The sequence below is a fragment of the Nyctereutes procyonoides genome, unplaced genomic scaffold, assembly GCF_905146905.1.
Source record: "Nyctereutes procyonoides isolate TBG_1078 unplaced genomic scaffold, NYPRO_anot_genome, whole genome shotgun sequence".
NCBI lineage: Eukaryota > Metazoa > Chordata > Mammalia > Carnivora > Canidae > Nyctereutes > Nyctereutes procyonoides.
Window position 1 is genome coordinate 1,499,985 of NW_026575132.1, and position 21,105 is coordinate 1,521,089.

Below are 21,105 nucleotides of genomic sequence, written 5' to 3' on the forward strand. Positions count from 1 at the left end.
AGAATGATATTTTCTTAAGGCACGTGGGTATGGCTCAGTCAGTTAAGTGTCCAGCTCTTGATTTTGGCTCAGATAATGATCTCAGGGTCCTGGAATTGAGCCCTACATGGGTCTCTGAGCTCAGTAGGGAGTCTGCTTGAGATTCTCTGCCTCTCCTTTGCTCCTCCTCAATGTGCTCTCTTTTTTTCTCTAAATTAAATGAATCAGCCTCTTAAAAAAAAAATAGTATTTTCTTGTGCTTTTCTATTTGTTTTGAGAGCAATTATATTTTCTTACCTATTTTACCATAATCTTTCTGTCCTGATACTGCATTTGATTTTATGGAGATCACCCCCCTTGTGATCTCTCTCTCTCAAGTAAAATCTTTTAAAAAATTGAGAAATTTTTAACATTGTTATTGGGACATAGTTCACATGTCATATTATTCACCCATTTAGAGTATATAGTTCAGTGGGTTTTAGTATATTCATAGAGTTATGCAACCATCACCACAATCCACTTTGGGACACTTTTGTCACCCCAAAAAGATACCCTGTACCCATTAGCAATGAGTATCCATTTCTCTACTACTTCTGGCAATTAGTGATCTAGTTTCTGTCTCTGTAGATTCCTGTTCTGGGGGGACCTGGGTGGCTCAGTCAGTTAAGTATCCAACTCTTAATTTTGGCTCAGGTCTTATCTCAGGGTTCTGAGATCCAGCCCTGTGTGCTTAAGTTAAGATTCTTTCTGTCCCTCTGTTCTCCCCCCCCGCCCACCTCCTGGCTTATGCATGTGTGCACTCTCTCTCTTAAAAGTTATTTGGCTCTTCTGGGCATTTTATATAAATGAAATCATAGGATATTTGGTGTTTTATGACAGGCCTATTTTATTTTTAAAGTACTTGCATGCAGTGGCATGCATCAGTATTTCACTTTTTATTTATTTATTCATAAGAGACACAGAGAGAGGCAGAGACCTAGGCAGAGGGAGAAGCAGGCTCCCTGCAGGAGCCACATATGGGACTGGATTCCGGAACTCCAGCATCATGCCATGGGTCAAAGGCAGACGCTTAACAGCTGAGCCCCCCAGGCATCCCAGTACTTCACTTTTTTAAAATTGCTGAATAACATTGCGCTGTATGGGTAATAATACCACAGTAATTATACCACATGGTGTACAGCCGATAATCAGTTGGCAGGATGTTTGAGTTGTTTTTCTCCTTTTGACTATTATCTATAATGCTTCTGTGATCAATGGTGTGCAAGTTTTTGTGTGCACATATGTATTTATTTCTATTTCTGTTGGTTATATACCTGGTAAATGAAATTGCTGGGTCACATGGAAACTTGAACAGTTGAAGAACTGTCAGGCTGTTTTCCAGAGGTCAGAGCTATTTAGTTATAGGTTCATCTTACAGAAGATACCTTGCTTAAAATTTAAGAAACTAATAATGTAGTAGTGACATAGTGAATTCTGCTGGATTTGTCAAGTTAGATATGAACTTGTTCCCTCCAAAATAAATCACTACCACAAACAAATAAATGAGGAATTTTGCTATCAGATAACTGTTTTCAGTGTCCTGAGAGGTTCATTTGGTGTTTGTGCCATGCCATGAATGATAATGCAATCAGTTGAGATTTGAAATTCTATTTATTTTAAGAATAGGATAGGAAAAAAGATATGTTTTTGGATGAACTTAAATTCTAAGTAATTTTTAAAGTAAATACATCTTCATTGTCAGGGAGTATGGAAAGAATAGAGAATATAATTTAAATCCCCTGTAATATTTTTATTATATGTATATCCCTTTATAGTGTTCATGTTTTCTTTTTCTACATGGGTAAATACATAAAAAAAAGAAAGCACTTTAAAAAGCAAAAATGGTTTCATATTAGATGTGCTTATTTTCAAGGTTAATTTTTAATAGTAATATTTGAGTGTTTAAGGGTGTGCCATATACATTTAAGCATTTCATTTGTTTTAATTAATTCAAGCATTAGGACTCGCTCAAGTGTTGGTGCTATTTGTTACTCCCAATATAGAGTGGGGAGATTGAAGCACAGGGAAATTCAGTTACTTTCCCAAGGTCAAATAGCTAGTAAATGTGATAGAGTTAGGAAATTTCGATGTAGTATTATACTACTATTCACGGTCTTTCAGTACATGAGTCTTTGTTTTCCTGTATAATTATTATAGAAGTATATTACTGGTTTGACAAGTAAATGACTTCAGTGCATTCTTCTACCCTCTCTTCCCCCCCAAAAATAACTGTAACAGTATTTTACATAAGGAAAATAGATATATATTCACGGGAAATACTTGTGCACCACAGAAAATGATATCAAGTATTTGAAATAATGCTATCATTTTTATATTTTGCAGATAAGCCACACAATCCTATGGTAAATGCTGGAGCAATTGTTGTGACTTCATTAATAAAGGTAAAATGTTGACAATTCCTTTTAACCTAGTAAGTTTTTAAAAATGAGACATAAAGATGAATCTTGGAATATTTATGTAGAATTGTGAAAAGTTTTGGTGTTAAAAAAATTAATCTTATGGTATAAAGCTAAATTCCTACTTATTTAAAAATAAATGTAATTTCAAAGTCAAAATTAAAAACAGATGACTCATTCTAAGTGTTACTCAGTTACTCTTGACCTGAAGATCTGGCAAAAATTCAAAAAGAAGTCTCTGCTCACCAATAGGCACAGAGGTTATTCTTCCTAAAGTTTGGATATTTTTTTCTTCCTTCTCCTTTTGGTTCTTTGAAAATGAACAGATGTAACCGCAAGTAAAAGCATTTTATTGTTAACTTTGTCATTAGCATATGTAGGAACAAATATTCTGGTACTTTGTCTTAAAACAAAGTACATTTACCCTTGAATATCTGAAGTCCTTTCTACTCTCAGGAACTACATTCATGATTTTCATTTGAACTTCTTTCATTTGTTTTGCTTATTCTCATAACTAAAATAAGTAAGACTTATTCCAATTATTAAGTTCTATTATTTTTCTTATGCATTGTTTCACATTGTGTGTTTTGATTGTTTTAGTGTCTGGTTTTCCTTAATAATTGGAAACTAATGTTGTTTGGAATAAATATTTGAAAATGATTCAATTGTATGATACTATTTAGATTTTTAATTTCTAATTATAAATTCATTTGTTCAAATAAATTTCATTTATGTTTAGAACATTTATATACTTTCTTCAGTAAATCTGTGCCTACCTTTTCCAAGAATGAAAAAAACCTAACTACATACATTAGTGAGGATGGGATTCCCTGATTACACAAAGGATGTTTGGATATAAATTACGCCCTTGGCCCAATTAATAAAGATTTAGCTAATTTGTATACTAGAAATTCTCTCTTTCATGAATTTTATATGTTCATGAGAAAAGGGTTTAAAATGGAAGACTACTACCATAAAAATTATATATGTTGTTATTTTAGGGCAAATACTTTGTTACATCTAGCTGTTCATGACTGTTATACTTCAGATAAAAGTTGTGAATTTGAGGTGAAAGAATATTTGTTTATTGTAGAAAATTATACAGATCTGTGCTAGGCAGTCCTTCCTTCAGTCCTTGCCTTGTAGTGTGAGGTGGACACAAGTATAAATGGGTCCTTACAGTGAAATTTAGTAAACATTGCGATGAGAGAAAAGTCTCATTAACTACTGTTTAGATTTGAACAAGTAGTAAATTAGAGGTGAGGAAAATTACGATAATACAACCTATATATTAGTGCTTGATGAGAAAACTACTAGAATGGTTCCAGACCTTTTTTGGGTCTTCCCAGAAAAATGTTCATGTATAATGATTTTATATAAACTTTAAGGAGTTCACAGACCCTTTGAAGCTGATCCATCATCTTATACTGGAGAAAGAGTAACGTAGCACACCAATACTATTTTCAGGAAAGGGTATTTATAGATGATTTAAAAAAGCCTTCCTTAACTGCATGCAATTAAACATCTTTTGTTTATACGGGTTTCATATACTCTGCTGAAATGCTGCATGTGAGAAATGCATGTCTGGTCATATCACACCATCACTTCATCAGTTTCACTTCCCATGTTCAGTCAGGAGCCATAAAAGTCACATGGAGCCACATTAACATAAACACAAACAGTGAAAGAAATACGTATACACAACATAAGTGTGGTTCAGTGTTCAACAGTGCAAAAATTTAACTGAGTCATCTGGTATTTATAAATTTGATCAGTGATTTTATTTTTATTTTTTATTATTTTTTTAGTGATTTTAAATATATAAACAGTTTTAATTTACTGGCACAGTTGAAAAATGAGGCTTTGGGATATAGTTTATTTTTAAGGTCACTTTCTTGGAATTTTTGTTTTGTTTTTAGAAGTGTTTCACAAGTTTCTTTTTCTTAAATGACGTTCATCCTAAGTGTTGGAGGGGTAAGCTTCATCTCCCTCTGTAAAACTGACTGCCCTAGAACATAATACTTTCTTTAGGCTGTTTTAAAAAAAATTCAGAACTCCTCTAAAAATTTGTATGTGATCTGTGCAAGTTGTATGATCACGTATTTATGAATTGGTAATCGAAATTGAGGTAACAGAACCGTAGCAGAAGGGTCTTCAAGTCCAGCCTTCTTACTTTACACAGATGCAGTGAGAAACTGAGCCTTAGACAGGGACTGACAGCAAGTAGAGCCAGGCTTGAGCTAAATCTGATTTGTTTGCTCTTCATTAGAATCCGCTGTGCATATTTAATGTAGGTGTTTGCTGTTTCTCTAGATGACATCTTTGTGTTACCCAGCATGGTTATATTGTCCAAAAAGCAGAAATTTTATTTTCTTAATTTTAACTTGTACAAAAGATAACAATTTATTGGCTTAAAAGTCCCATCTGATTTTTAGTGGGTGTAATATGGCATTCTTTGGACATTAGTCAGTCCCTACTATCTGTAAGGAACTAACCCTTTTCTCAAGGAGCTTGCATTTGAGTACACAAAGCGTGGATATATTTTACCATGGCTAAATAGATGTGAATTTTATTTAGCTCTTTGAGTTAATGACCTTAAGGCTATTTTTTCTTTCAAACTTCAACTTTATTTAATGCTATCAAAACATTCTCTTCATGTTATTAGTCTTCTCTCATCTCCCCCCAAAAATTAAGTAGAGTCTTTAGTAAGACTCTTTATTTCTTAATTTTGTAGTATTGATATTTTTTCCTTGTAGGATTGGAGGTGATCCTCAGGAAATGGGGGAAGAGGCAGAGCAAATGTTCAAAAGGATTAGCAGATTGTGGAAAAAAGGAGGATTTGGACAGAAGGAACCTGTTGCATAAATTCTTAACTACTAAACTTGTAGGAAAACTCCAAAATTTAAAATTTTAAACAAAGCTTATATAGGTAAATACCTTCAAAAAAACCAAATGTCATTTTGTACTTAAAATGCACATAATTTTAAAACTATAAACTATCCTTTCTTTTTCTTTGTGGTAACTATTAAGTTTAAAGGAATACTTTTTGATGAAGTTTGTTTTATATGATGATATGGTTACTTGATTTAAAGGGAAGAGTAAAAAATTTGAAAGCACAGTTAACTCTGGATGAAATAGTATACATACATAATTTTTTTCTTTGCAGTGGTAAAGCTTTACCTAGTTTTAGTTTAAAAGTGAAGATTTCCGGATGACTTCAGGATTAGGGTGGAAAATGAGGACAACATATTACAAGATAATTGCTATACTTCTGCCTTTTTATTTTAAAGATAAAGAATAAATTTCATTGTCTTCTCTGCTTCTGTCTCTCTTTATGCTAGTGGTAGTTTCCAGTTTTTGTTTTTTGAAGAAGCTCAATTTTATTTTTACATCAGAACTATTTTTAAATTTTAAAAAATCAGACTTTCTCTTTTTAAAAGACAGTTTAATCTTACTCCATGAAAATAAGATGAGTTTAGTTTGCATGTATGTATATAATGCTCAGTTTGGTTATGTTAGCAGTAACCTGTTGGATGCACTTAAGCCACACTTTTAAGTGGTTTGTGGCTCTGGGGAGAACTGGCTGATGCCTTTCGACTTAGTGATTTTATTGTTACTGTTTTATTTACTCCATGTTTATGTCAGTTGAATTGTTTGAGTTTTTTTTTAATGAAAGGCAGATAATTCATTGCCAACAGAATTCACTTTTCCCTTTATATTTAGGATTAATCTATAAAATACTACATTTAGAACCTTATTTTTTACCTGTAATATCTATTTTAAGTTTTCCAAGTATTTTTTAGCTTTAAGGCATTTTCTGTGGCAAGATTAAACTAAGTAATTCTATAAAATCATTTTTGGTTACTTCTTCTTGCCTCTTTTTTATGCCTCTTTCCTGTGTGATCTCTAATTTTCAGTTGGCTTTTACACTCCATACTTTATGAATGGAATCAAGTGATTTCTTTACAAACTAAATGATTAATGCACTGACTTCAAATGAATCATTTTTTTATTTTATTAGATGTTCCTGTTGACTGTAATATTTTCACCAATGTTTTAATGTAAAATACATAATTCATTTTAGGAGTATGTTATAAAAAGCTATAAAAACACTCCAGTATATTTATATTAATTCTTTGAACAGCCAATGTTCACAAGTCTCTGCTTTTTTATCACTTTTTCTTTCATAAAGTTTTCTTCAGTGAAATGGAAATTCTTTAACTTGGTGTAGGTATGTTTACGGAGAAATTAATTTGTATGATTTTCCAGTCTCCGGATCTAATTACTACCCTTTTCAAACAAAATGTGCTTTGCTTTTTAAAAGTCATTTGATCTCCAGGATCCTGTAAGTCTTCTTTAACATATGAAAATCCTTTTAGAAATGTCCTTTATCTCTACTCCTCCAATTTAAATGTATATATAATCAGTCATTCCTTACAATCACAGTGCAGCTCATTCTGCCCATTGGTCCTTGCTCTAATACACACTTTTTCATACAAAAAATAAAAATCATTTAGAATAAAAATAAAAATATTTTGGCAAATGGATTTGATAAGTCATTTGGTAAATATATTTGCTCCAATTTATTTTTTTAAGCTTTCCTACTGTACTTACTACTTATCACTATAACTTTTTCTAAGATTAAAATAGCATATCTTTTTTTTTTTATATATTTATTTATTCATGAGAGACAGAGGGAGAGAGGCAGGCAGAGACACAGGCAGAGGGAGAAGCAGGCTCCAAGCAGGGAGCCCAACGTGGGACTTGATCCTGGAACTCCAGGATCACACCCTGGGCTGAAGGCAGCACTAAACCACTGAGCCACCTGGGCTGCCCCTAAAATAACATCTAATAATGGTTGTACAGTGATTTAAAACTGGGATAAATGTATCCCTGGTTATGGGAATTTTTTTCCAAGAGATAAAGGGGCATTTGATATTTTTAAGACTATCAGTTTCCAAATCTCAGTTTCCATGTGTGTCTTTTTAAAAATTAGTCTACCATTGGTCCAAATTTCCTCCCATTTTTCATAAAAAGGCATACTTCTCATATGTCCCAAATTTTACTATGGTGCACTGCTTCAGGTTGTAAAAACCTCTGGGGCAACAATAGAAGAGAACATTTTTGAATTAGAGTCAGTGGTATTGAGGATATGAATCATAACGAGGGGAAAAAGCTCTCTGGTACTAGGTTGTTTTAGGTCTTTGGTTTCAAGAAAATGGACGGAGAATCTAATCAAGTTGTTAGAGCATTATAATTTCTAAGGATGGATTACTGTGTGACTTTTATATATAATATGGTAGATATGTAAAGAACTGAGTGGTATTGCTATAACAAAACCCTTTCTATTTCTATCCAATTCTGTTTCAACAAGATTTCTCCACTCACACATCTGTCAAAATTTTAAATAGATTTATTTCCTTATTCTAGCAGTAGAAAATATTTACTTATACATGAACTAATTAAAAATCAATTACTTAAAAAAAATCAATTACTATGTCAAAGAGAAAAACCTATTCTAAAGTAACCATTGTAAATTAACATGAGACATTAACATTTTTCTTTAACTTTTTATGAAATATTTCAAACATACAAAATAAACATGATAGTGGAACTTAGCCCCCATTTACCTGGCTTCTGATTTTCATAACCTCTCTTCCTCTACCCTCTGTACCCTACTATTAGATAATGATAATGGATATTTTTTTACAGTTTATATTTTTGCTTATGGGGGGTTTACTCTAGTTAATTTTGTAATGTGTGCTTTTTTCCTAACGTTATGCAAATAAACTTTATACAGTTATTTTTTTAGGAATTATAATAACTTGACATTTTGTAATGATTATTAGAGCTCACATATCCCTGAGGTACACAGAATCTTCCCAAGAGATATGGGGGCAAATATATTTTATTAACTTGAGTTAAATACTATTTTCAGAGTAGATAGTAAGAACAAACGTTAATCAAGTGCTTTCACATTTAAATTTTGGGGTGAGACCTTCTTGGGTCAAGAAAAATCAGTTAAACACTTTATTTTGCTTGTTTATATAATCTGCCTAGGACATTTCAAGTAGCTTATCCAAAATGTTATATAATGATTGACATTAGTAAATATCAATTGTTTTTAAAGACAGCATAGAAGCAAAATTTAATTGTGCTTTAATGTAGAAAGTTACAAAGTAGACCAAGCATGTGACCATAGCCTGGAGTTGAAACAGTTTTTTTTTTTTTTATTCTTTTTATTAACCATGACAGCTAAATAAAGAAAATTTGTATTTGTTCTGTAGGGCACAGTTTAGGTCAGAGAATGAAAGTTCAGTATAACTTGTTTATTTTACATTGATTAATTGTATAATGGTAATTATCCATGTAACATCCCAATACAAATGCTGAGATCCTTTTCCAAAAGAGTTGCTTCTTCTTTTTTTTTTCTTTTTTTTCTTTTTCAAAGGTTAAAAAGGTTTTTGTGGTTTAAATGTTGTTACATATTTTACAGCATTAGGATCTATGGAATATTTTGACAACTGCAACAGTTCAATGAAGTTGGTAATTTCTTCTTTTAATTATTTTTCATTGAACAGCTTTGGAGTTACATTTCTACATTTTGAATTCTGGTGTATTATAAGGAAAGAAAACTTAAAATATGTCAAAGGGTACTTTAGAGAAAATACATAGATAGTGATTACAATATGGCGGTAGCTAAATTATTCTTACCTTGTTTAAGCTTTGCTAATGCCTAATTTTGATGATACAGTCTGTTCTTTTCAGCTACTGATTGTATATGTGATTGACATCCTTTCTTAAATAAGTTGATTTGTAAGGTTTCACAGATCAGTCACATTCCAGTCCATTTGTAAAGTGGATGAACCTGGCTTTATTCAGTTAAATAAGTCTCTGGTACAGTTTTCCCCCTCATAGTAAAATTTTAAAATGTAATGTTTTGGAATTTTTGAGAGCTAAGAAATTTGTTTTTAAATTTTTAGTTGTCAAATTTTATTTTAAGCCTGTTTTAAAAATTAGAGATGTATTGTTTCTATTGGGTGCACATCACCAATTAATACGTTTGATTTCAGATCTACATCTTACTGCTTTGTAAACTTCGCCGAGGTAAAATGAAACCATTTGGCTACTTGAACTGATCTACGTTACATAGGTTTTTCCTATTGACATTTGCAGTAGCTAACATGTCAGAAATAGAAGTGATGAAACAATACATCTTCCATGCTTTGAATTGGCATAATGCTAAATTCATATGTAGCTAATTTTTTAGAGACTGCGGAATATATATTTTTTTAGTTCAAGTATTGTTAAAACAAATGAGATATTAAAGGTAGAGCTTTCTTTACACTAGCAAAATGTATTCAGAATGTTTGCATATACTAGAATTATAAAAGATTAGTTTTGCAACATAACTCATTCTTCTAACTCTAATGCTGGTTTAAGGTTATTTTAAAAATATGAGTAGATTGTTCTTAATTGAAAACCATAATTTATAAATACTCAGTTCTTTCCTAAGGGTGAAACTTTATTTTAAGTTTTTTTTTTAAATATGAAATTAAATGACATGTTCTAGAATATTTTATGTTGTCATGAAAGATAAGGGAATTTGGGGTAACTAAAATTTTTTAACTTTGGGTTGGGTAAAGATACTTAAAATAAAGCATTCCCTTCCATTATCAACATATTGGTGTTAATAAAAGAACATGTAAAAAGTTTATGTAAATATTAAATTATTTTAGAAGTATTTCCTAGTCTTAAAAGTACTAATGCACAGTATATTAATTATAATGATAGCACTTTGAAATTTTGATATTATATTCACTTAAAACTGTGGGGTGATATCTATATTAATATATTTGTCTCATTTCTTTGCAGCAAGGAGTGAATAATGCTGAAAAATTTGACTATGTAAGTGCAATGTGGAATTGTTTTCAAACTGTATTTATATTCCTTATTTGTTTTTTGACTATTACTTTCTAATTTTGGTTTATAGGTGATGCAGTTTTTGAATAAGATGGCTGGCAATGAATATGTTGGATTCAGTAATGCAACGTGAGTCTGATTTGTGACATACGGTTTTTATAAATAGGCCAAGCCTCTTTAACAAAAATATCTGGATTATAGAATTCTATTTTAAATACTGTTTTGTCCCTCCTCTCTCCTTCCCTTTTCCCCTCCCTCTATATTATAATACACAGTATACTTAGAATTCATCTATTTTCCTTTGTTGGTCCTAGAGCTTACTTCAGTGAATAAATACTTAAAATTTGGTCATTAGAGGGAAATTAATTCTAAATTACCTGAGGGGGGGAAAAAAATAAATTACCTGAGGGAGAACCCTTAAATTCTTTTCAGTAGTTTTGATAAACTTCTTGTGAGTAATTATAGAATTAGAAGGGACCCCAACTTTACATTAAATTAGTGATATTTAGTTTTCTCTTTCTACTACATGTCTTCTCTCTTTTTTTTAAAGATTTTATTTATTTATTTTGAGAAGGAGGGAGCCAATGTGCCTGAGTTGGGGGAGGGGAATGCAGAGAGAGAAGGACAAGCTGACTCCAAGCTGAGTTGTGGAGCCTGAAACCGGGCTCCATCCTTAGACCCTGAGATCATGACCTGGCTGAAACCAAGAAAGCAGAGACTTAACTGACTGAGCTACCCAGGCACCCCTATCTTACCTGTCCTTGGCTAATGACTTTCACCCCAATTTTTTATTTTGAAATTTGCCAGTCTACAGAAAAGTTGAAAGAATAAGCAATGAATATTTGGATATCTTTCATCCATATTTTCTGATTAATATTTTGTCTCATCTGCTTTTCTTTGAACTCTTTAAATAGAGGCATTTAAAAACGTATATCTCTCTGTATATGTACATATATGTAAATAAATATACATGTAAGTGATAGATTTTTTTCCTGAACTAATAGAAATAGTTATAGATACCATAATATTTCACTCTTAAATAACTCAACATGTGTATTCTAGGAATAAGGATATTCTACAGAACCACAATACTGTCAACATACTTAAGATCATTAAATTTAATTTAAAAGTACTATTAATATGTAAATGTCCTCAATTGTCCCCTAATTGCCTATTCTGGCCTTTTTTCCCCAGGAATTAATCAAAGCTCATGCAATACATTTATGTCTGTTTTGCTTTATTAAAATAGAAGAGTTCCCCTGCCCTACACCCTTGCTTTATAAAATTTTATTAAATGGCTTTCTTTCAGGAGTGCCAATCACTTGTCTTACAAAGCAGGAATTAACTCACTTTCTGTGAAGGACCAGAGAATAAATCTATTAGACTTGTGGGCTATATAGACTGTGTTGCAGCTACTCGTTCTACTGTTTTAGTAGGAAAGCAGCCAGAGACCATATGAGATGGTATTCCAAAAAACTATTTATAAAAATAGGCAGCATCTGCCCCATGGGCTATAGTGGATATTCATTCCCCATGTTGAGTAGGTCTGGTTGTTTCCTATGGTTAAAGTTGAAACAGTTTTGGCATGAATACTAACCTGGGTAATACTTTGTACTACATGTTTCAGGAGGGGAAAAGTTTCAGGTTTGTCTCCAACTTTTATTCATCAGCTTAAATATCTTTTCTAGGAAGTTTTTCATGAATCTCATCTCACCTCTCTTATGTGCTCTCATATTACCATATTTAATTGTGCTTAATCTATGTCTTTCTGCCTTATCACCACTATTAGATTCTGATCTTCTTTATACCTGGATAGAATATGTTCCAGTTCACACTGTATTTCTGTTTTTTGGCAGATAATAGACACTTGATATGGTGTTTGATGAACAGAGCTATATGCTAGGTGCTGTGATAATTGCTTAGTACATTATGTTGATTTTTTTTTAAAGGTATGGCAAGTTGACAAGTTTATTTTCAAGAGCTTTTCCACATCCAGCATTGTTTTTCTAACCAGGGAAACCTTAAAATGCGTAGTTAGGGGGGACTGCCACCTCCCACTCCATGATCAGCCATACAGAGTGTCATGCTCAGCTTTTTTGTCAGCAGCCATCTAGACCCTTGTAGGTAGATTTCTTAAATGTACTGCCAATGAATTAAATTAAAACTTTCTTTCTTCTCAAACTCCTCTTTGTTCCAGGTTCCCATCAGTTGGTATCATGATCCTTTCAGTAGACTGCATTAAAAATCTAGACTTTTGTACCAGACTTCATTCACCCTGTTTCTCCTCTTTCCCATCAGGTTTGAAGACTTGCCAAACTATTCTTGTGTTTGATCATACATCTCCTTCCATTCCTATCATCACTACTTAAGTTTAGGCTTTTGGTGGCTCTTTACTACTCCAGTCTCCTAATAACATCATTCATCCTTTCTTTTTTTCCTTTCCCAAATGATGTCATAGTTCTCCTTCTAAAATGCAGTTCTGACAAGATAATTTGATTGAAAGCCCTTAAGCTTTCATTTTTTTGGCAATCAGGAGCCATTTTTAGCATCTATTAGTCTTGATAATGTCCTAGTCCCCTTTGCTAGTTTGATGTTTCTCCACTCTTCTCCATGAACCCTATTTCCCAGATATGTCAGAATATGTGTCATTCTATTCAGTGAAGTCCTGCCTTTTATACTTGTAACTTTGTTTATGCTGCATGGAATTTGCCACTACCTAGGCTTACCTCTGAGATCTGTTAATCCAACAAATAACTAAAGGCCCATTTCATGTATCCCTCTCTCAGTGAAATTTCCATGGATTCCCTCAGTTGGAATTAATTATTGTACTTTTGGAGGATCCAGAAGATGTTGCAACTTTTTAGTATATTGTTTAAATTTATTTTTTTTTTTATTTATGATAGTCACAGAGAGAGAGAGAGAGAGGCAGAGACACAGGCAGAGGGAGAAGCAGGCTCCATGCACCAGGAACCCGATATGGGATTCGATCCCGGGTCTCCAGGATCGCGCCCTGAGCCAAAGGCAGGCACCAAACCACTGCGCCACCCAGGGATCCCAGTATATTGTTTAATAGTGGAATATTTAATAATTTTTAAATTAGCTTCTTTATTCACAAAATGTGAAGACTTCAAAGAGCCTTAGCTCATTTAAGTCCTTTTACAGCTGAGGAAGTTAAGATTGAAAGAATTGTCACTTAAATGACTTCCCCAAGACACATAGCTTATTGACAGAACTGGGACTGGAACCCAGAAGTCTTGACTCTTAGATCAGTGTTCTTTATACTGTACTTTGCTATACAAATTAAACTACGGTATAGTCATACTCGTACAGAAAATAAATAAATAAAGCTATTTTCTTTTCCTCCTAGGTTTCAGTCTGAAAGAGAAAGTGGAGATAGAAATTTTGCAATAGGATATTACCTGAAAGAAAAAAAGGTTTTTGAATTTTGTTTCTATTTTAACTTATTTTATTAAATAAAACATATAAAGATGTATGTTAAGAACTCAACAATAGCTTTTAAGCAACTTACTACTATTTAAGGTGCAGAAGTTTTTACAAGATACTCTTGAGTTAATGGTATCAAAATGTTAGTTTTAAATTGATTTGCTATCTGGCAGTATTCAAGTATTTGACTAGTTATATTAATGCAAGTTTTGCTTAAGGATTAGCCCATTTTTCCAAAAGTGTAATGCCAGACTTGCTGATTATATTTACTTTTTAAATTTTAAGAGGGTAGTCCAGTAGTTTAGTTTATAAATTATGAATCAGCATATCATTGTTAAACTAGTATCTAGAAATCTGTATGTGATATAGTTTTACTTTATCATTCTTCATATTTCACATTTACACTCTTTTATAGATTATGTGCTTTTTTGTTCTTAAGATGAAATATTTGTGTACATTTTAAATTTAATCTTTATGTATGTTTTATGTGCGTATATTCTTATTTTTAATTGTCTTTCTTTTTTTCCAGTGTTTTCCAGAAGGCACAGACATGGTTGGTATATTAGACTTCTATTTCCAGGTAACGTACTTTAACTCTTTGAATTAGAAGTGAGTCTGTGACATTTTGCAGAATATAGGTGTCTGTGAAATCATGGCTCCAGCTTAAGATAAAATATATTTATCATTGACATTCAAAAAGAAAAGCCTTCATGAAAGACAATTTCATGTCTTTTTCTCCTAAAATATATTATGCCTCAAGATATAGGGAAAGTTTTTTTCTATACAAACATTATATTAAAACAACAACAATTATATTTAAGAAGTGTCAAAAATGATGTGTAACTCCAGAAATTGGCTTATCCTTATTATGACTAAGTTGATTTCTTAACTTTTCAATATTGTTTGGAGGATTTATTTGTTTTTTTTTTTATCAGAGGGTTCATAGCATCTTAAAGTAGTTTTTCTTTCAGTTAATTCATTTTTGCAGTATCATATGATGGGTTTTTTCTAAGTTAAAGTAGCTCTCTACATTCAGGAAGGAGGTGGGCCACTCCCATAGATTGCTGTGGTTATAGAACTCACTTATGTTTTCTGGGTTTTTTTAAGATTTTAATTTATTTGAGAGAGAGACAGAGCATGAGTGGGGATGGAGGAGCAGAGAGAGAGAGGGAGAAGTAGGCTCCCCACTGAGGAGGGAGCCCAATGTGGGGGCTCCATCCCAGGATGGATCATGACCTGAGCTGAAGTCAGAAGCTTAACCAACGGAGTCACCTAGGTGCTCCAGAACTCAGTTTTAAATAGCCTCCCTGGACATCCCTCTTTTCTCCTTGTGTTTTCAGTTCAGTTCATTCAGTTCATTATTAAATCTGTAATTTAATAAATTGGTGCCTCTGATGGACCAATGTAAACTACGTAGTAACTAATTAATTAGTATCGATTTCTAGTTAACCTTACATTTGTCTGTCATTACTTTTAAAGAAGTACTTGAATTTCAATTTTGTAATAATCTTAAAAAATATATAGGAGAGGTTGATAATGCAATAGATTTTGATGGCAGTTTTTCACCTGCTGATGTGAAGACCTGTGAGTCAAGAATACAGGCTATTAATATAAAATCAAGGCCTAATCTGGCCACTTTTTAGCCATATGACCTAATTTCAGTTACTTAGACCTAGTTTGATTATGTATAGCACATGCTTGTCCTAACATTCTGCATTACCTTGAAGACAACCTGAGTTAATGTGTGTGAAATTTCTTTGAAGCTATAAAGTGTTAAATAAAATATAGCATCATAGTTACTTTTATCCCGTAGCCCTTATTTTTCCTCCAGCCCATATGAATTTCTTCTATACACATAATGTTTCTTTTCCTTTGGTATACATACTTTGGCTGTTACAGCCTAGATGCTATTAATGTGAAATGTCTGCACTTCTGGGCAAAAGTCAAGAGAAGGCCATAGAAGCCTTATATTTTTGGAGAAAGGCTGTATGTAATTGAACATTTGTCAGGGTATCAGGAAGTGCTCTCAAATTGGGATTTGTCAAATTAGTATATCATCTTATGACAAAATTCCAATTAATACTAAGTATAAATTAGGAAATGATCATAGGAATTTAAATCTTACTGATTTTAGAAAGCCTTTCATGATTAGATCTCCTATAAGTCTTTGCTGTCTGGTTAAGTATAGTAAGTAGGTTTGGTAGTTTTGAAGAAAAAGGGAAGAGATTTTAATATAGATAAGCAAAAGTAAAAGCCATAAGTGGTTCCCAGTTTCCTAATGCTACGTAGTGAATTAGTTTTCCTTCCTGCTGTTTCCAAACACCTTTGGGCCTCTTGTAAAACTTGCAAATTGAGAATCCAGTCTTTTCTTCTCCCCTTATCCTCTTTCTCCTCTCCTTCCTCCTCCAGCCCCCACAGTTTTGGTTGCTGTTGAGGAAAACTAAAATGGAGCATAATTATTGTTTCAGTTTTATGAGTAAATTTGGATTTGCTATGGTAAACCATGCATTATTTTGCACAATCAAAACTTCACATTATTTTGATTTTATTTATGTATTTATTTATGTATTTATGTATTTATTTATTTATTTATTTTAAAATATTTTATTTATTCATGAGAGACACAGAGAGAGGCAGAGACATAGGCAGAGGGAGGAGCAGGCTCCATGCAGGGAGCCTGATGTGGGACTTGATCCCGGGACCCCAGGATCACGCCCTGGGCCAAAGGCAGGTGCTAAACCACTGAGCCACCCAGGGATCCCCTTGATTACATTTAAATGCAAAATTTTCAAACTGTACTGTACCTGGACTTTGCCTTTTTTAATTCATCATAGTTTATCCATCACCCATAATCAATATCAAATAAATATTTGATAATAAATGGTTTAAAAGGTAGCATTTTGATTTAGGCACACTGAGTATCCAGGCTAGAGCTGTCTTAGAGTTATCTTCCCTTAATTTTTTGCATATTGCTATGTGGAGATGCTGAGCTTTGTTATAGTGTGAAATGTCAGGCATTTTAGCATTTCTTTTTCTTAAAGTGACAATTTTCATGTAGATGCTATCATAATACTAATGTATGTTGCTTTATCTTAAAAATATATCATGACTCCTGCTTTTTCTTTTGATTTAAAAAATAATTGTTAGTGTATCCAATAGTAAGTATTAATATTTAAGCAACTTTGAATATCTCTTGGGGCAATTACAAATCTTAGTGCTTAGGGGCTGGCTCTTTGATTGTTTTGCCTAGTCTAAAAGACTAGATAACTGGGCAAATCAGTAAACCTTAGAGGGGCTTGAACTTTGTTCAAACTAAAATCTTTGGAATGTTATCAAGTTATATTAAAATTTTTCTTGGAAGAAAGATTACAGATCTGTATGAGATACCAAAAAAACCCAGATTTCCTTAAAAGTCAACTGTAGTATGAAAAATAATGTGAACCTAAATTTTTAGAATTCAGTTTTTTCTTCCTTTTAGCTATGCTCCATTGAAGTAACTTGTGAATCAGCCAGCGTGATGGCTGCAACACTGGCTAATGGTGGTTTCTGTCCAATTACTGGTGAGAGAGTACTGAGCCCTGAAGCAGTTCGAAATACTCTAAGTTTGATGCATTCCTGTGGCATGTATGATTTCTCAGGGCAGTTTGCCTTCCATGTAAGTAATTGTTTAATCTTAATTTTCTCTTGCTAGAAACTAGTCTGGACTAGTTCTTTTAAAAATACTGTTTGAACTTTGGTTCTCAAGCAGACATTAATTTTTGAGAGAGAGAGACACTTTTTCAAGGTTAATTTGTTACAGACTTGGTAAGGAATAGAGTTAAGCAGTCTGCCGGATATTCTAAAGAACTTGAAGTTTAATTTATAGAACCTCATCACTTGTACTTACAAGGCATTCCAATGTAACAGGGTTGGTACAGACATTATCTGCTTTTTCTTGTTAAATATTTAGCATTACGGCGATTACATACCTCAAGAATTCCTTAAGTTCAGAAGGAACGCATAATTGTAATGTTTAATATCTTTGGTTATGTTATAGATTTTTTAAAGCACTTAAAGTATATTTAAGTTAATAAAATATACTCCTTTAGTCTCTGTTGTACACTTGTGAACATTTGTGTATGCGTGTGCAATGAATGTATAGACTTTCTTACCTCATTCTGCCTATGTGAAGACATAATGCCCTAAAAAAATTTTTTTTGAGATTTTATTTATTTATTCATGAGAGACACACACAGATAGGGGCAGAGACACAGGCAGAGGGAAAAAAGCAGGCTCCCTGCTGAGTATGGAGCCCAATGTGGGACTCGATCCTGGAGTTCTGGGAACACGCCCTGAGCCAAAGGCAGACGTTCAACCACTGAGCCACCCAGGGTCCCAAAAAAATTTTATTTGAAAATTTTAAAGCAAAAATAGAGAAATGCATTTAACATTACCCACTACTCAACCTTGATAATTATCATTATATGACCAATATTGTTTATCTTTATTCCCCACCCCTCCATAGTTTAATATGTAATTCTAAATAAGGACTTAAAAAAAAAACATAGCATTATTACATTTTTAAAAAGATAACATCTTAATCTTTAACATCATCAAGAATTTAGTGTTCAGAAGATCCGGATTGATTATTTTATAATTTCCTCGACTTGGCAAATATGGGCCATATGCTATGATAGTTGTATCTCCTCTTATTATTATTTTTTAACTATGGTTTCCCCCTTGATGTTTTTACTTGTTATTTTTAGTTGAAAAAACTAGGTCGTTTATCCTGTAGTTTCTCACAGTCTAGATTTGGTTTATTATATTCATACCATTGTCCCTTGTATCTTGTATTCCTTATAAATTGGTATATCCCATTCAGATGATTTTTTTTTCTTTCTTAGATTCTGTGCAAAATTACTTCTAGCAATAGGTATTTAGTAGCTGAATGTTAGTAAGCCATTAGTGAATACTACTATCCTGATGATACTGATTTTGTCTTTTATCATAATTATTGTCAAGTGTTCCATAATGTGAACTTAAAAGTTTTGAAGAGGATTAATTTGAATTAATCTTCTCTATTCCTCAGACAATTCTCTGACAGTATGCAGAGAATCTTTTTTTTTTTTAGAATCTTTTAAGAAGTTATAATTTCTCATTGTTTTCTAGTCATAGAATATTTTTTGAAAGTAATGTTTTATACTTTATTACATATTTATTATAGAATTAAAAAATATAGTCCAAAAGAGTAAAATAAAGACAAGCATACCCCACAATTTAGATATAATCTACTTTAATATTAGAGTATATCTTTTCAGATTTTTTTTCCATATTCAAATATATCTCAACCGTTCCATAGTGTTTTCTCATTCATTGTATTATAAACATGTCGAAAAATACGTACATTTGTAATGTTGGAATTCTACTGTGTATATGTAAACCATAGTAAGTTTAAGTTCCCTTATTATTGGGTATAACTTTTCTTTTTTTTTTAAATATTCACATCTATATCCTTTTTTTCAAATTATTTTCAGGTTGGTCTTCCTGCAAAATCTGGAGTTGCTGGGGGCATTCTTTTAGTTGTCCCCAATGTCATGGGCATGATGTGCTGGTCTCCTCCTCTGGATAAGATGGGCAACAGTGTCAAGGGAATTCACTTCTGTCATGTAAGCATATTTTCTTAATGAAAATAATGGTCATAGAATGAAACCATCCAGTGATTCAATGTTTTAAATTTAATTCCAATATAGTTAACATACAATAATGATATATTAGTTTCAGGTGTACAATATAAGTGACTCAGCAATTCTCTACATTACCCAGTGTTGATCATCATCATCCCCCTCACTTATTTCACCCATACCCCCACTTACCTCTCCTCTGGTAACCAGCAGTTTGTTCTCTGTAGCTGAGTCTGTTTTTTGATTTATTTCTTTTTTGCCTCTCTATTTATTCTGTTTCTTAAATTCCACATACGAGTGAAACCATATAGTATTTGTCTTTTTCTGACTGGCTTATTACTTCACTTAGCATTATACTCTCTAGATCCATGCATGTTGCAGCAAATGGCAAGATTTCATTCTTTTTTATGGCTGAATAATATTGCATTGTGTGAATATGTATATGTGAGTGTGTGTATGTGTGTATATATATATATATATCTATTCATCTGTTGATGGACATGAGCTATTTCCATAGTTTGGCTATTGTAGATAATGCTCCAGCAAACATAGAGGTGTATGTCCCTCAAATCAGTGTTTTCATATTCTTTGGGTAAATGTGAAATTGTGTGATTACTGGATCATAGGGTAACTTTTTTTTTTTTTTTTTAACTTTTTAAGAAACCATACTGTTTTCCATAGTGGCTGCACCAGTTTGCATTCCCATCAACAGTGGTTTTGATTTGCATTACCCTGATGATGAGTGATGTTGAACTTTCATGTGTTGACCATCTGCATGTCTTTGGAGAAATGTTTGTTCGTGTCTTCTATCCATTTATTAATCGGATAATTTGTTTTTTGGATGTTGAGTTGTATCAATTTTGGATACTTACCCTTTATCAGATATGTCATTTGGAAGTATCTTCTTCCATATAGGTTGTTTTTTGGTTTAGTTGATTGTTTCCTTTGCTATGCATAAGCTCTTTATTTTGATTTGGTCTCAATACTTTGTTTTTGCTTTTGTTTTCCTTGGCTCAGGAGACCTACCTAGAAAGATGTTGGCTATAGCCAGTGCCGAGGAGTTACTGCCTATGATCTCTTCTAGGATTTTTATGGTTTTTAGGTCTCACATTTAGGTCCTTAATCCATTTTAAGTTGAGTTTTGTGTATGATGTAAGAAAATGATGCGCTTTCATTTCTTCTGCATGTAACTTTCCAGTTTTCTCAACACCACTTCTTGAAGAGACTATCTTTTTCAGCCATTGTATGTTGTTTCCTACTTTGTCAAAGATTTATTGACCATATAATTGTGAGTTTATTTCTGGATTTTCTCTTCTGTTTCACTGATCTATATGTCTGGGTTTTTGTTGTTGTTGATGTTTTTAAGATTTTATTTTGAGAGCGAGAGAACACAGCAGGGAGAGTGGCAGACAGTGGGAGAGGGAGAAGCAGGCTCCCAGATGATCACAGAGCCTGATGTGGGGCTCAATCCCAGGACTCTGGGATCATGACCTGAACTGAAGGCAGATACTCAGCTGACTGAGCCAACCAGGCGCCACTGTATGTCTGTTTTTGTGCCTGTACCATTCTGTTTTGATTACTATAGCTTTGTAATATAACTTGAAGTCTGGAATTGTGATACCTCTGGTTTTTTCTTTTTCAAG

The 21,105-nt window shown here is 32.8% G+C and overlaps 1 protein-coding gene across 4 annotated transcripts in view; it reads left to right on the forward strand.

Moving 5' to 3' along the window:
• The window catches only part of GLS (glutaminase), a 75,170-nt gene that overhangs the window by 22,448 nt on the left and 31,617 nt on the right, over positions 1-21,105 (forward strand). For all 4 annotated transcript variants that reach the window (XM_055344964.1, XM_055344965.1, XM_055344966.1 and 1 more), the window contains 7 exons: positions 2,362-2,420; positions 10,311-10,343; positions 10,429-10,487; positions 13,726-13,792; positions 14,332-14,382; positions 17,281-17,457; positions 19,316-19,447. In XM_055344964.1, the coding sequence (XP_055200939.1) occupies positions 2,362-2,420; positions 10,311-10,343; positions 10,429-10,487; positions 13,726-13,792; positions 14,332-14,382; positions 17,281-17,457; positions 19,316-19,447 (578 nt within the window). The remainder of the gene's footprint in view (positions 1-2,361; positions 2,421-10,310; positions 10,344-10,428; positions 10,488-13,725; positions 13,793-14,331; positions 14,383-17,280; positions 17,458-19,315; positions 19,448-21,105) is intronic.